We start from the raw sequence: 13,022 nt of genomic DNA on the forward strand, positions 1-13,022 counted from the left end.
TGCAGCTTCAGCTACGTTGGCCACTTTTTTACAAGTGAAGGCCTCAAAGCTAACCCCTCCAAAACAAAAGCAATCAGTGAAATGCCAGTACCAGCAGAAGTCCCAGCCCTGCAAAGATTTCTTGAGATAGTCAACTACCTTGGAAAATTCATTCCAAACTACAGTCAGCTTATGGTTGCACTGTGACAACTCACACACAAAGACACTGAATGGACTTGGCATGAACAGCAGCAAAATGTTTTGTTAGCACTAAAGAAGCACTTGTCCAGCCCACCAGTTTTGTCATACTATGATGTCAGCAAGCTGGTGACACTTGTAATGTAATGCTTCACAGTATGGACTTGGTTCAGCGTGTTTGCAGGAAGGAAACCTGCACCCTTTGCTTCAAAAATGCTAGCTGACACAGAAACCAGACATACTCTAATTGAAAAAGAGCTGTCGGCAGTGGTTTTTGTGTGTTCAAAATTCAGTGATTATATCTAACATATCAAACCAAGACCACAGAAGATAATGTTAAAACTTCAAAAGTGTGGCATCACCTTCATGTACAAAAGCGGAAAACAAACGCGCCTGGATGACACTCTGTCTCGAGCTCCCAGGTGTTCCACTGCTCAGCAAGCTGATGAGGAGGACAGCTTTGATATGATGACAGTCAACTAAATATCCTCTTCTTGCTTTGAGGAGTTAAATAGACACACAGCAGATGACACAACCCTGCAGACACTTAGCACTATTATCAGACATGAACGGCCCAGCAAACAGAGCAATCTGCTACATTCGTCATTTATCCTTATTTTCCTTTCAGAGATTAACTAAATATTGAAGATGGGGTCGCCATGAAAGGTCACAAAGCAGTCATTCCTTGGTCACTATAAGAGGAGTACATCAGCATTATGTGCAGAGAACATCCTGGTGCAGAAGCTGCTAAACGGAGAGCAAGAAGCATAGTTTTCTGGCCTACAATTAGCGACAACGTCAATAAAGAACAGGCATGCTCTGTGTGTAACAGCATAAAGTCACACCGGCAGAAAGAATCACTTTTGCTGCATCCTGTTCCAGACCTTGTTTGGTCGACTGTGGCAACAGACATCTTTGAATGGCGCAGTTAGCAGAAGTAAAGCTGTACAAGAGGAGTCGCTGACACATTTTGCCCCAGTACAGGTCAATCTAAGTGACACTGACCACCAGGATATTGGACTTGGGTCAAAAGACTATAACACTTTCACAAGAGAAAGACAGGAAATGATGGGACCCTGAGCAGTTCCAGCTTGAGGTGCCTCTAACAAAGCTACCCTTAAACACAACTGAAAGTCTGTACAGGAAGCAAAGGCTGCACACATTAAACAATGGGGAAGATGTAGTAGAAGTCTTAAAAGGCTTAAAATACATGTAGAAATTATTATATATGACTTAAGTATAGAGTGAGTATGTTTTGCTATTTAGTCGGATGATGAAAAAACCATTTTAAATATGTCACATAAAAAAAGTTAAAAGTAATGCCAGACTGTCTCTGCTACCGAAGCAAAGAGTGCAAAAGGAGTTAATGAATGATGAGGCCTGTCTTACCCAAATGTTGCATTTGTAATCATGGGAGCAAATTAACAGTGTGTAGATTATGTTTCTAATAAAAGACAAGCTTTCATTTTTATTTTCTATTATCATCACACCGTTGTCTCATGTTATTCTGAGCTGCAGTGATGGAATCAGAGTGTAAAATCACCCACACTGTCATAATTGTTGCACAATAAAAATGCAGCTAAAATGATCACAATGTGTTTAGTTTTGTAAACGATCTCTCTGTTTGTTAGAAGCTCTGTTTAAAACCAGAGTGGAATTATAAAGCCTGGAACAATTAAATGCTTCTTCTGGCCTATAAAAACATATATATTGCTCTTTTTTACTTGTCACTTTATTGTAAACTCAGGACTTTTGTCCATGTTGGGATCCCGTAGGAATGATGACTCCTTTATTCCAGTGATCTGACTGGTCAGTTTTCGAGGTGTTGACAGGTTCTGATCCAATCCTTTGAAGTTGCTCGGGAGCAGGTTAGCTGTTCAGCATGGTGATGTACCCTAGTAAGAAGTGAACCCTGAAAACCTAGAGCTAAACCTAAAATTACCTGCACTAACCCCAAATCCTGCTTCGTTGTACAGACCCCTAAGTGACTGTACTTACTGTCCCTACTACTACCATGTCCTCGATATCATGGTCAATAATCTAGATTTGAAGTTACAAAATTTATATTAATCCTGCGTACATCCAACATGCATCAAATAATCACTTTTGCAACAGGTCCCATGGAGTGCTGGAATATACGAGGAGCACTTGAAGGCAGCAGCGACAAACAGCAGACGCCCCCCCCCCCCCCCCCGAGAAAAGTAAAAGCCAACGCCCCACTGTTAACTCCTCAGCCATGTCCTCCCTACTCAAAGGGAAAGCAGTGTATCTGCGACTGTAGAGCAACTTGTGAATAAGTCCGCTCAGCGCATTTCAACACGACTTTTCATCGAGGAAGTTGATTCACCAACGGGAAAGAGAGAGAGAGCGAGAGAGAGAAAACTTGCCTTAACGGGAGCAGCGGTCAACACTGGGACTGTTATTTAAAAGAGAATATCTTTCCAGTGACGCTCAAGACAAGTTTGTTTATTCAAACGCTGTTCGTCGCTTCCTGGTGATAAGGTTTTTAATATAACATACGCTCGGTTTTAGTACGTTGTTACGGTACAGAATGGCTGATACAAGTGCATCCAGCTCCGGTGGAAACTGCCTGGAGAGGCTGAAAAGTTACGTGAAGACCCAGAAAGGGTTTATCCTCGCAGCAGAAATAGTAAGTTCACTGACCTGAGCAGGCAACATTTAACTTTTTTTTTTTTTTTTTTTTTTAGCAATGCAGCTTTGTTATGAATGGCTACATTTGCTTTATAACTGGTTATAATATGTTGTGCTGTTTACTCTGCTTAAAGCACTGCCTTTAATCAATATTTCATAGATATTAAAGTGGTAGTTATTGATTTTCTCCCCACTATTAGGCTGTATAGAGGAGAGAGATATTCCAGCCTTATAATGTGGTATGCTTTATAATAAAAATAATAATAAAATGAAAGTGTTCTGCTTTCTTCTTTGAAAGTAGTCTGTCTGGTCAGCAGGGAATGAAAGGCATGCTGTCTGGAGGTTGAGGGATCATGAACAGAGGTTAAGGGTTTCCACCTGTCACTTGTGCTCCAGTGTTTTCTCATTTAGCACCGTAGAGCCAAATGCTGAGCTCTAATGGCAGATGAAAGGTCATGTGGGTGAACTCAGTCAGGCATCTCCTTTTTTTACTTATTACCACAGGCTGCAGGTTATTTGTAGGCAGGGGAGGTAGTAGCCCAAATATGGGAAGGAGAAAATGCATTGTATATCACATTCTTAGTGGTATAGAGGCTCATAAAGTGAGGTTTTTTCCACATTATGTTTTTTGTACATCTGGCTCTAGTTAACAGGAATACACGCTCCCTCCAGAGGTGGAAATAGAAACATCATAGTAACACTTTGGTTCGTATTGAGGGACTAATTTAAATGTGTGGTTTCAAGTGTCCTGCTTACCCACAATCCACTTCCTGTTCACTTTGTTTGCATTTCACAGTGGTGTGTTTTCTTGACACATGAGTCACTTTGACCTTAAGAAGTTTTGTATTGTTTAACCGTTTGTTTTCATCAGGCACTGGAGTGTTATTACATATCTCACAGTAGCCCGCCATGATGAAGTTGTTATTACTTTTCCAGCCTCTAAAAGTGAGCAATTATATCGCTGATGAAAAGGTTCTGCTCTCATAACTCAGCAAGCTCATTAGAAAGCCGGCTGGTGGTCAGTGGTCCTCCCAGTTTCCTTCAGAGGTAATGGAAATTCCAGGCAGTGTGTGAAGTTTGGTAAGAGTGCATGAATTGCTTTACCCACATGTCTGGTGTGCCATTCAAGGATAGCCCCATGCTTCACTGGAAACAGTGGATAGTTTATTGTTTCTTCTTTCCGCTCACGACTTTACTGCAGCCTGATAAAGGCAATAGGAAGCAATTCCTGATGTTGGATGCCTTAGATAGTTTAGAGTGCAGGGAGTGGACTCAGGGAGCGAAACAGGAAGACAAATATCATTACTGCTTGTTATTTTCAATCTTATAGGAAACAGGGTATTTAACCCCAGCAGCTAGTTTAGATCCAGCTACGAAGCTAAAAGTTACAGAATAAATCTCCTTTTTTGGTCTGACTTCATGCATACCCACATGCAGGCTCACTACAATAACATTATTTTGTGTTATTTAATTCTGCCTGTCAGAGACGTGCCCACACTTGAACATGTCTAAATCTGCAGAGCAACATAAAGATCACAGTTACACACCCCAAATAGTGCAAATTTCTGTTTGTCATGTGGCACCGTTAAGCCAGTAGTGATAAGTCATGAATGAGTCATGCACTGAGCTGATCTTTAACACTGCTGTTAATACTGTGAATATGAATCGGTCACATGGTCTTATGACTGGAAACTGTTTTCTTTATCAGGTCATCTCCTTTTAGTAGCTAATTTATTGATCAGGGGAGAACAAAGGTAGGGTTGAGCTACGGAGAGACAAAAACCGGATGATGAGTAAGACAAGTAATTAAATGAGACAGAACTTTCCACTTTGTTCCAAACACACATGAGGTATAGACTTAAGTGAACCACAGCAAGAGCTAAAACCGCCCCAAAATGTAAGTGACTTCCCTAGCAACCGTTGCTATTTGGTGTTTCTCTGCACCACGTACTAGCTCTTGGCTCCTGTGTATCTTCTGACTATAATTAGCCAACCATTGACAACAATTTCCTTCCAGTCTGTTTAAAAGAGTAGCTCATTATGCTGATGTGAATTGGTCCTAGCTGGATCTTTTAAAGCTGCCCCCCATGCAAACAGATCTGCCGCTGTGTTGAAAACATAAAGGTGTCAACATCTCAGAGCCTTTCTTGTTCAGAGAGACTCTTGTGCAGTGGGTGTTTCTCTGTGTGACGGCCTCCTCAGTGGCCGCTGCCCTCTGAGCAGCAGGCTCTGGCCTGAATAGAGCCTCTTTTGTGTAGGGCCCTGGCCTCGGCCGCCCCGTTACTCTACAGAGGCAAGCCTGTGCCAGTCTCGAGAACACATGAACTACTGATGCATCTGGCTGGCTGGCTGTGTGTTTGTCTAACAGTTGCGGGTGCTGAGAGAGAGGGGAGGTGAAGCAGTAGTGACAGATGTAGAGCTGTTGTCGAGTCAGTTACATCATGTGTGTATCATATAGACTGCCGAGATCTGACACTGGCTGCAGAGTTGTCTGTGTCTGAGAATAAAACGTTGCAATGTGCAACACAGGCTTTTTTTAGATGTGCATTAGAATCAGTGTCCAACTTATTTAAAAGATGTCTATAAAAATAAATTGTTATACTCGTCACAAGAAACCAATGCGGCCGCCAGATTTCCGTTCAGTGAAACATTTTGATAATTATATGCGACTATAGAGTCGGGCTGCAACTAACAATTATTTTCATTACCAATTGATTAATTCTTTTCAAATTAATGGATTCTTTAGTCTATTCAAGATCAGGAAATAGGTAAAAAAAAAATGCAACTTCCCAGAACCGAAGACGTCTTCAGTAGTTCAAAACCCAAAGATATTCAGTTCAAATATATATATAGGCTATATATATATATACTCTAATATGAGAGGCTGCAACTGGAGAATGTTTGTTGTCGTTTTCACTATTTTTGTTTGAAAAATGACTGAAATAATTAATCGATCATCAGAATAGTTGCTGATTGTTTTTCTGTGGATCAACTAACGGATTAATTCACTAAGCTTTATAATAGAGTTTATAATATAATGCTTTAATTATATCTTTTATATAAAAGATTCAAGATTTAAAGGTTTTATTTGTCATGTGTTCATACGGTATGTGCAGTGAAATGCAGGATGGCATTCACTTAATGTTGTACTAAATATGTGCAAAAAATAATAATAATTAGAATAGGAGTGAGAAAAAATATATAAAGAATGAAAATGAAAAAGATAAGAAATTATGAATATATGTAATGTAAGTATTAAAAGTGGCCCAGTGTATATAAAAATATAAAATATATTTGTCATAGTTGTAAAGTAAACTATACAATTTTGTACACGCTCAAGTGCAAATGTGCAGAGCGGTGCAAAGGAATTAATAAATCTATGTTGTAGAAATTGTTATAAAAGAACAATAAAGATTAGTTTCTTGAAGTAAAACTAAAAGTAAAAAAGGCCTCAGGACATGTAACTGTTTGAAGTTTCCACTCCATCACAGCCATCATATGTCCGTGTTGACTGAATGCATCAACCCACACAGTTTGACAGCAGCAACAATAGCGGTATTGAAAAAAAGCTGATACTAATTCTGAGCTGTAGGCTGCCTAACTTAATGATTTCTCCACGCTGGCTGCATTTCAGCGGAATGGACTTAGAAGAATTCATGCTTACTTTTTTCCCCTCATATGGAAAAATATGATCTCGATGGAACAAACATGGGCTGTAAATCTAAAAAGAAAGCAGTATGTGATAGACTGACTGTTAAACATAACGGAGTGCATTAAAAATCCATCCAGTTGTCTCGACCTGACGAGTATTTTTGTGTAGGAAATATTTCTTTCTTGGCAAAAAATGGTTGCGATGGAAGTAGATGTTGAACTGTGAACTGGCTGCAGTAGATGGAACAATGACGGCTCTGTTTAGATTGATTTACTGTCTGATCGGCTTTGACTATTGACTGGATCATTTTCTGTTACTGAGCCTTCAGATGAGTATACGTGGGATTTCAAGTAAACTGAAAAGTTTAACTGAGAGGAGGAATTAAAGCAGCATCTGTTAGGGGTTTTTTTTTTGCATAACCCTGAAGTATTCTGGGAAATCCTCCTTATTCTGGAGGTGTCTGCTATCACCATTGTGCTCAAAAAGTCAAAATAATAATTCTCTCTGTTCTCTCCTCCCTCTCTTATCACTCATAGCTCGTCAGTTTTATTGTCATCATCTGCTACGCTGCATCTCTATATGGAGGTTACTCCGCTGTGGCCATCTGTGAGATGATCTTCGCCATGGTCTTCTTCGGCATCTTCATGATGGACTTGGACAAGCAGTTTCAGCTGGTCAACTGGACCTGGAGTGTGAGTGTCTTACCACATGATCTTAAAGCATGCATGCTGACATACATACTGTACTGTTGCATGATGCTTCATGTTCTGCTTCCCTCTCGTGCAGGATCTTTTCCGTGCTGGTATCGGTGCTCTCCTTTACCTCATCACTTCTCTGGTCTGTGTGATTGGAGGAGCTGGGGACAGCCCTCGTATTGCAGGCGGGGTATGTAAGGCTGGCATGACTCAGACTGAGCTCTCAACTGAATACTGAAACTATGAATGTGAAAGTTTTACTATTTGTTTTGACAACCATTGACCACTATCTAGAAATTAGCTGTACTGAAGATGTGGAAACTGATAAGATGTGGAAACTGAACCTCAGGGTTTTTCTTTCTGAATCATTTCACGTGTTTAATGTGAAATAAACCCAGACTCTCAGAGAAGGCACTCTTGTCAGTGTTGTGTAATATTGACAGTTTAAATCATATGTCATACTTCCTTCTAGTTAAAGTGTAGTGCAGAATACAACACTTTTGTCAAGATATGGATCTCTCAGACAACATCCTTAAATGTGAGACAAAAACCCTCAAGTTGACACAGAATCCGCGCTCAGCCCTGTCACCACGAGTCCTTCAGTTCAAATGGTTCAGAGATGTGTCTTCGCCTTCGCTCCCCCAGATGTTACAGCATGTTTGATTTTGTAGTTTTGGCACCTTGGAGACGAGTCTGAGACGGGAGAGTTAGACTTAAAAAACTTAGATGTCCTCCGAGAGGCAATTTGTGGTACAGCACAGAACATATAGATGCATTAAAAGCGCATCAGATAAACAAAAACAACAATAGTCCAAGATCATTTTTAGCAGCCATCATAAATATCATCACAGTGCAGGCAGGCATTGAAAGTGCATGTCAATAACTGTATACCAACAATTGTAATAAAAAATTAATAGTGAGTATACTGCACATCCTCTTGGTATCCATGTATTTCCCCAGACTCACCATGGCAACCGCATCTTGTTTAACTGACTCATTGTCATGGGAATAAATGAGATTTTTGCTGGGTTGGTTCTGATCTCGGGGTATTAGGGTACCTCCGACCAGAAGGGAGTGGCTGGAAATCCACTGAAAGTAGATTTGATGTTTCCATGTATGGAGAGGAGCGGCACCCGATGAGAGTGCACAGGAAACCGGAGGTGGGGGAGGGACAGAGGCAGCGGACACACACATAGTGCGGCACACAGCCACTGATTATATCTTTAATACAATAGAAATCATTAAACAAGCTTCAGTGGAAATTAAAATTAGATCAAGTGACATAAGATACGTCAAAGAAACAAGCCTCTGCAACCGACAGAGAGAGAAAGATGGACAGAGCAGCATGCGCAGCAGCTCTGAGTGCAGCAGGTGGAAGGAAAGATGGTGTTGATAGGACTGATGTCTCACTAGAATAGTGAGGTAGATGCAGTAAAAATGATCAAAAGAGTGAAGTTGGAGCCTGTAGTGATTTCACAATTAATTGAATGTCAAGTTCTGTAAGTTCAAATTCAAGTTTATCAGAACACAAACTACACCAAACCTCTGTTTGCTTTTACAGTGGAATTGAGGACATTAATATTGTTTTTCCCTTATTGGTCTTTAGTTGATTTGTTATTGTTTTTTCAGTTTTAGTTAACTACGTTGTCTAGATACACACAGAAATCACAGTGTCTGATTAGAGGTGAATTCATGTCTCTTTTCCCCACCACAACTTTCCTTGTGCCTTGTATAAATCCCATATGTGTTATTTTTACGCCTGCTCTTTTATTTGATACACACACTGCGAGTGTCTGGGGCAGAATGCATCACATCTGCACCTGAAAAACTGGCGCAATCTGCCCCACAGTCATTTCTTATGGAGCGGAGCCCCTGAAGGGTTTTTTCTGAACTACTTTTGCTTTACCTTGCAATATCTTTTACATTCTCTCTGATCCATAGAGGAAGGCTGAGCTGTATTATGATACAACAATATATATTATTTATCAGTTACAGCCTCTGGTTATGACCACAGTGTGAGTGGGTACACCCTCAGCTGCCACTGGCTCAGCCGCCTGCCGTCTGTATCATTGTAGCTAATGTTTAGATAACGAGCGATGGCTAATTAACTTAGTTCACTGTGTTATGACTGGCTGCTGCTGTGGCTGTAGCTGTTATTATGGCTGTAGCCATGGCTGCGGCTTTGATTGTTATGATGAATACAGCTGTGACACATCAGTTTTTAATGGGTGTAACCAACTACATTCAGGGGTTGTATGTGTGCAGTGAAGTGATGGGGCTGTCCTGGCTGAACTACTGTTAATAGAAGCAGTAGAGAGTAGCCACAGCCACAGTACAGCTACCATAACCGTGTCCAATTGCATCATAGAAAAAAACACAACTGCAGCCACAGTTATATCATTAACTGAGTCAGTAACCACCACCGTATCCATAGCTACAGCTTCAACTGCCACTGCAGCTGTGTTCACTGTCAGTGGACGTATTAGCCTACTGTTGGAGCCTTCTGAAAGGAGTATGAATGGTAAATGCATCATGTAAAGTGTCACATCCGCTCTCCTTTTTGGCATTGTAACTCTCAAGAGGACTTTCCCAGTGCAAACTTCCTGTGAATCAGGGGAAATACAAAAAGCATTGCAGGGTAACACAAAAGTAGCTCAGGAAGAACCACCGTGAATTTCATGGGGCTTCTTCAATTTTCATTAATATTACGTTTTTCCAGTTGTGGATTTGTTCAAGTGGAATAATCCAGTTCACCTCACCTGAGATCAGTTATGTGGTTTGTACACTCGGAAGTCAACGTGACAACAGTCTGGGACTAAAAATGTCAGCACAGCAATGCTGAGATTGTGAAAGTCTGTGTGGTTTTATGTGGTCTGCACCTGGTTTTGGTTGCACTTGGTGTAACATTAAAAAATTGTGGTAGTAGTAAGTATTTCCATTTATCTGAATCAGAAACAAGTTTATTACCAAGTAGGTATACGTATACAAGGAATTTGCCTTGGTGTTGTGGTGCATAACACTCAAAAAGAGATAAGAAAGAGAAAGAGAAAATACAACTTACAAAAATCAGGTGATCATGAGTAATGCAAATACAATTTTACAGAAAAAAATAAGTAAAAATATATTCTGCATTCACCAACAAAGTGTTTTTTTTATGTGACTGTGACTTGTTGTCTCTTAGGTGTTTGGTTTGATTGCTGGTCTGCTGTTTGCTTACGACACCTACACCATCTTCTTGCAAATCAAGAGCACCAGGCAGCACACAGCAGCCTCCACCGGTGAGAGCAAAAGAGGTTTATTTTAACATATATATGAATATTCTGCCTTATTTTACATGTACAACACATTTGTCTCTCCAATATCTTTTACAGATGACAGAGTTTAAACACTCCAGATTACCTGTGCCTCCGTCAAGTAAGCAGCAGGAGAAGAAGAGGAAGTTTGTGCAGAAGTTAACAGAAGAGTGAATCAGAGGGGATGACGGACAGTAAATTGAACAGGTCATAGTTTAATCAATGCCACTGTATGGTGTGAAGAGATGAGAGATTTCTTTTATGGCCACGCCTGAGAAGAGGATGACATAGCCAAAGTGAGCGGTACTGTACATCCGTGCCTGTATTTCAGACAAAACAATGTCTACTACATGAAGAATTCCCCTCATAAACCTCAATGTACCACTGAAGCTCAATGTCTGATCTGATTGAAAAGGGAAAACTGTAAATAATAGGCAATGTAAAACTTTGGTTGATGTCATCACACAGCTTGTCTAATACACATTTCTACTTTTAATGAACTGCTGAACTGCTGTAGTAAGTAGTAACTGTGTCATTTAGACTTTTAAAGTAACTGACTCATGAATGGGTGCTTTATGAATTGTTTAACATCATCATTATAATTCTTGAGTTTGTTTTCTGCATTTGCAGTGAGGTTTCTCAGCTGGTTAAACAATTCATTCTCTGTTTTGTTTTGTTTTTAAAACATTGGTCTTTATGTGTTACAGTGCCTTTAACGGACAAGTTCATAATTTTCTGCCCTAAAACAACAGTCAGGTGCCCAAATGAACATTGACACATGTTCTGCTCGCTGTAATCATTCCTCCTGTTCATACTGACCATTAGAAGATCCCTTCATACTGTGCTTTCGATGTAAGAGATGGGGACAAAATCCACAAGCCTCCTTCTGTGCAGAGGTGTATTTGAAGCTAATACGAAGCTTCAGCTGTCCAAATTAGTAAAATCAAGTTAATATCTTTCAACATAACAGTCCTTTTAGTGCCAGAATCCCTCTTTTACTATTCTTTCACAACCGCTGAACAGGAAAACAGTCCATTGAGAAACAAAGAGGAACATTTTTACTAAGAAGACTGTAACTGTGGAAGATATCACCTTTATTTGACTTAAACTCAGATGGCTGGAGTCTCATATTATCTTCAGATAAACTTTTGAATACATTTTTCTTAAAATGAAGACCGTGGGTTTTGTCCCCTGTCATTTACATTGTAAGTGCATTTGAAGGGGAACTTCTATTGGTGGTTATGAAGAGGAAGATGATTACAGTGAACAAAACCTGTCAATGTTCATTTGGGTACCTGACAATTGTTTTAAGACATACTTGAAAAATTGTGAGCCTATCCTTTAATTCTCATTCAAATTAACTAAGCTTTTTTACCTAAACATTTTGAAGTGATCTACCGGCATTGATCAACAATGTTTCAGAGGTTTTTCCACTAATCAGAGTTTAATCTGCATAATTAGCAGCATTAACCGCTGACATCCAGTAACCATCAACCACGTGTTCATTCTTGCATTTCTAAAATGATTTGCATCCCAGTGTCATCCTCTGGTTTTACATATCTATTCTGATTGTTGCTCAGGTCTTTTTTTTTGTTTTGTTTTTCTCACACTTTCAACACATTCATAAGGCACAGAATATTCTACTGTTGACATTTTATTTAGTCCAGTAGTACAGTCCTGTTTAACATTAGAGCATATGCTCTTTATTGATGAGGCAGATGAATTAAAACCAATATGTAGAAAAGTCACATTGTTGGAATTTTATGATATGACTATCAAGATATCTTGATAAGTTCTGCAGTTGTTTCTCAACTCCATGGTCGTTATGTGTCCAAGTAAAACTTTGCCTCATTGTTATTATTTTGTTTTTTTTCTAACGTGCTTTACAAAAGTGCAGTCGTGATTTGGGAAATAAAAGCCATGTTACTACAAAGTTTCTGTAGCTTCCATTCTACACAAATCTTACTATAAAATCCTATATTTTATAAATGGATTTATTCAACAAGAACTTCATTTGAGTGTATATAATACAGTAGCTCTATACTTGTGTGTTGCCAGATATATTTAGACTCTAACTTGTCTTCTATCAGATCACCACTAGATGGAGGCAGATTGCTACTCATTGTTTGAAATAAATTATAAAACTGTAAGGGGTTTCTGTCCCATTAGCTAGGAGTAACTGGGAGAGTTAACAGGTAAAGATCTGTCTAATATCAACATTACTATGGTGGTTGTCTGCACCAGTCTCCCACCAGGCTGCTGGTGTTCAGATATGATCAGGCATTACTGTGTTTTTTACACAATCCCTGCCTGCCAGGATCTTGACTGACCTGGTGAACCTTGCATCTGTAAGCTCTAATCTCATCTGAAAAATGTCTATTGCAGTTATGTTCGCTGGCTCCCCTTTTCATTTTCAGATTACTTTGTGTTTACAAAAATCCTTTTCAACAATGCTCTCCGCTGTGGTGCTACTGCCTTCCAATTGCAATATTCATAATATGACCCATGTCATAATATGACCTATGTCATAATATGACCCATGTCATTTTAAAG

The 13,022-nt window shown here is 39.7% G+C and overlaps 1 protein-coding gene across 1 annotated transcript; it reads left to right on the plus strand.

Annotated features, from left to right (window-relative positions):
• Nucleotides 1-2,352: 2,352 nt before the first annotated feature.
• On the plus strand, nucleotides 2,353-12,402 carry plp2b (proteolipid protein 2b). Its single transcript, XM_042410434.1, has 5 exons — nucleotides 2,353-2,827; nucleotides 7,018-7,173; nucleotides 7,268-7,366; nucleotides 10,358-10,454; nucleotides 10,548-12,402. The coding sequence occupies exons 1-5, from the start codon at nucleotides 2,729-2,731 to the stop codon at nucleotides 10,559-10,561; spliced, it is 465 nt and encodes a 154-aa protein (XP_042266368.1). The 5' UTR covers nucleotides 2,353-2,728; the 3' UTR covers nucleotides 10,562-12,402.
• Nucleotides 12,403-13,022: the final 620 nt, after the last annotated feature.

Source organism: Thunnus maccoyii, chromosome 4 (assembly GCF_910596095.1).
Source record: "Thunnus maccoyii chromosome 4, fThuMac1.1, whole genome shotgun sequence".
Classification (NCBI taxonomy): domain Eukaryota; kingdom Metazoa; phylum Chordata; class Actinopteri; order Scombriformes; family Scombridae; genus Thunnus; species Thunnus maccoyii.

Coding starts and splice junctions, on each gene's coding strand:
- plp2b (XM_042410434.1), top strand. CDS start 2,729: ATGGCTGATACAAGTGCATCCAGCTCCGGTGGAAACTGCCTGGAGAGG. Junction 7,174..7,267: donor TGGTCAACTGGACCTGGAGT/GTGAGTGTCTTA, acceptor CCTCTCGTGCAG/GATCTTTTCCGTGCTGGTAT. Junction 7,367..10,357: donor GCCCTCGTATTGCAGGCGGG/GTATGTAAGGCT, acceptor GTTGTCTCTTAG/GTGTTTGGTTTGATTGCTGG.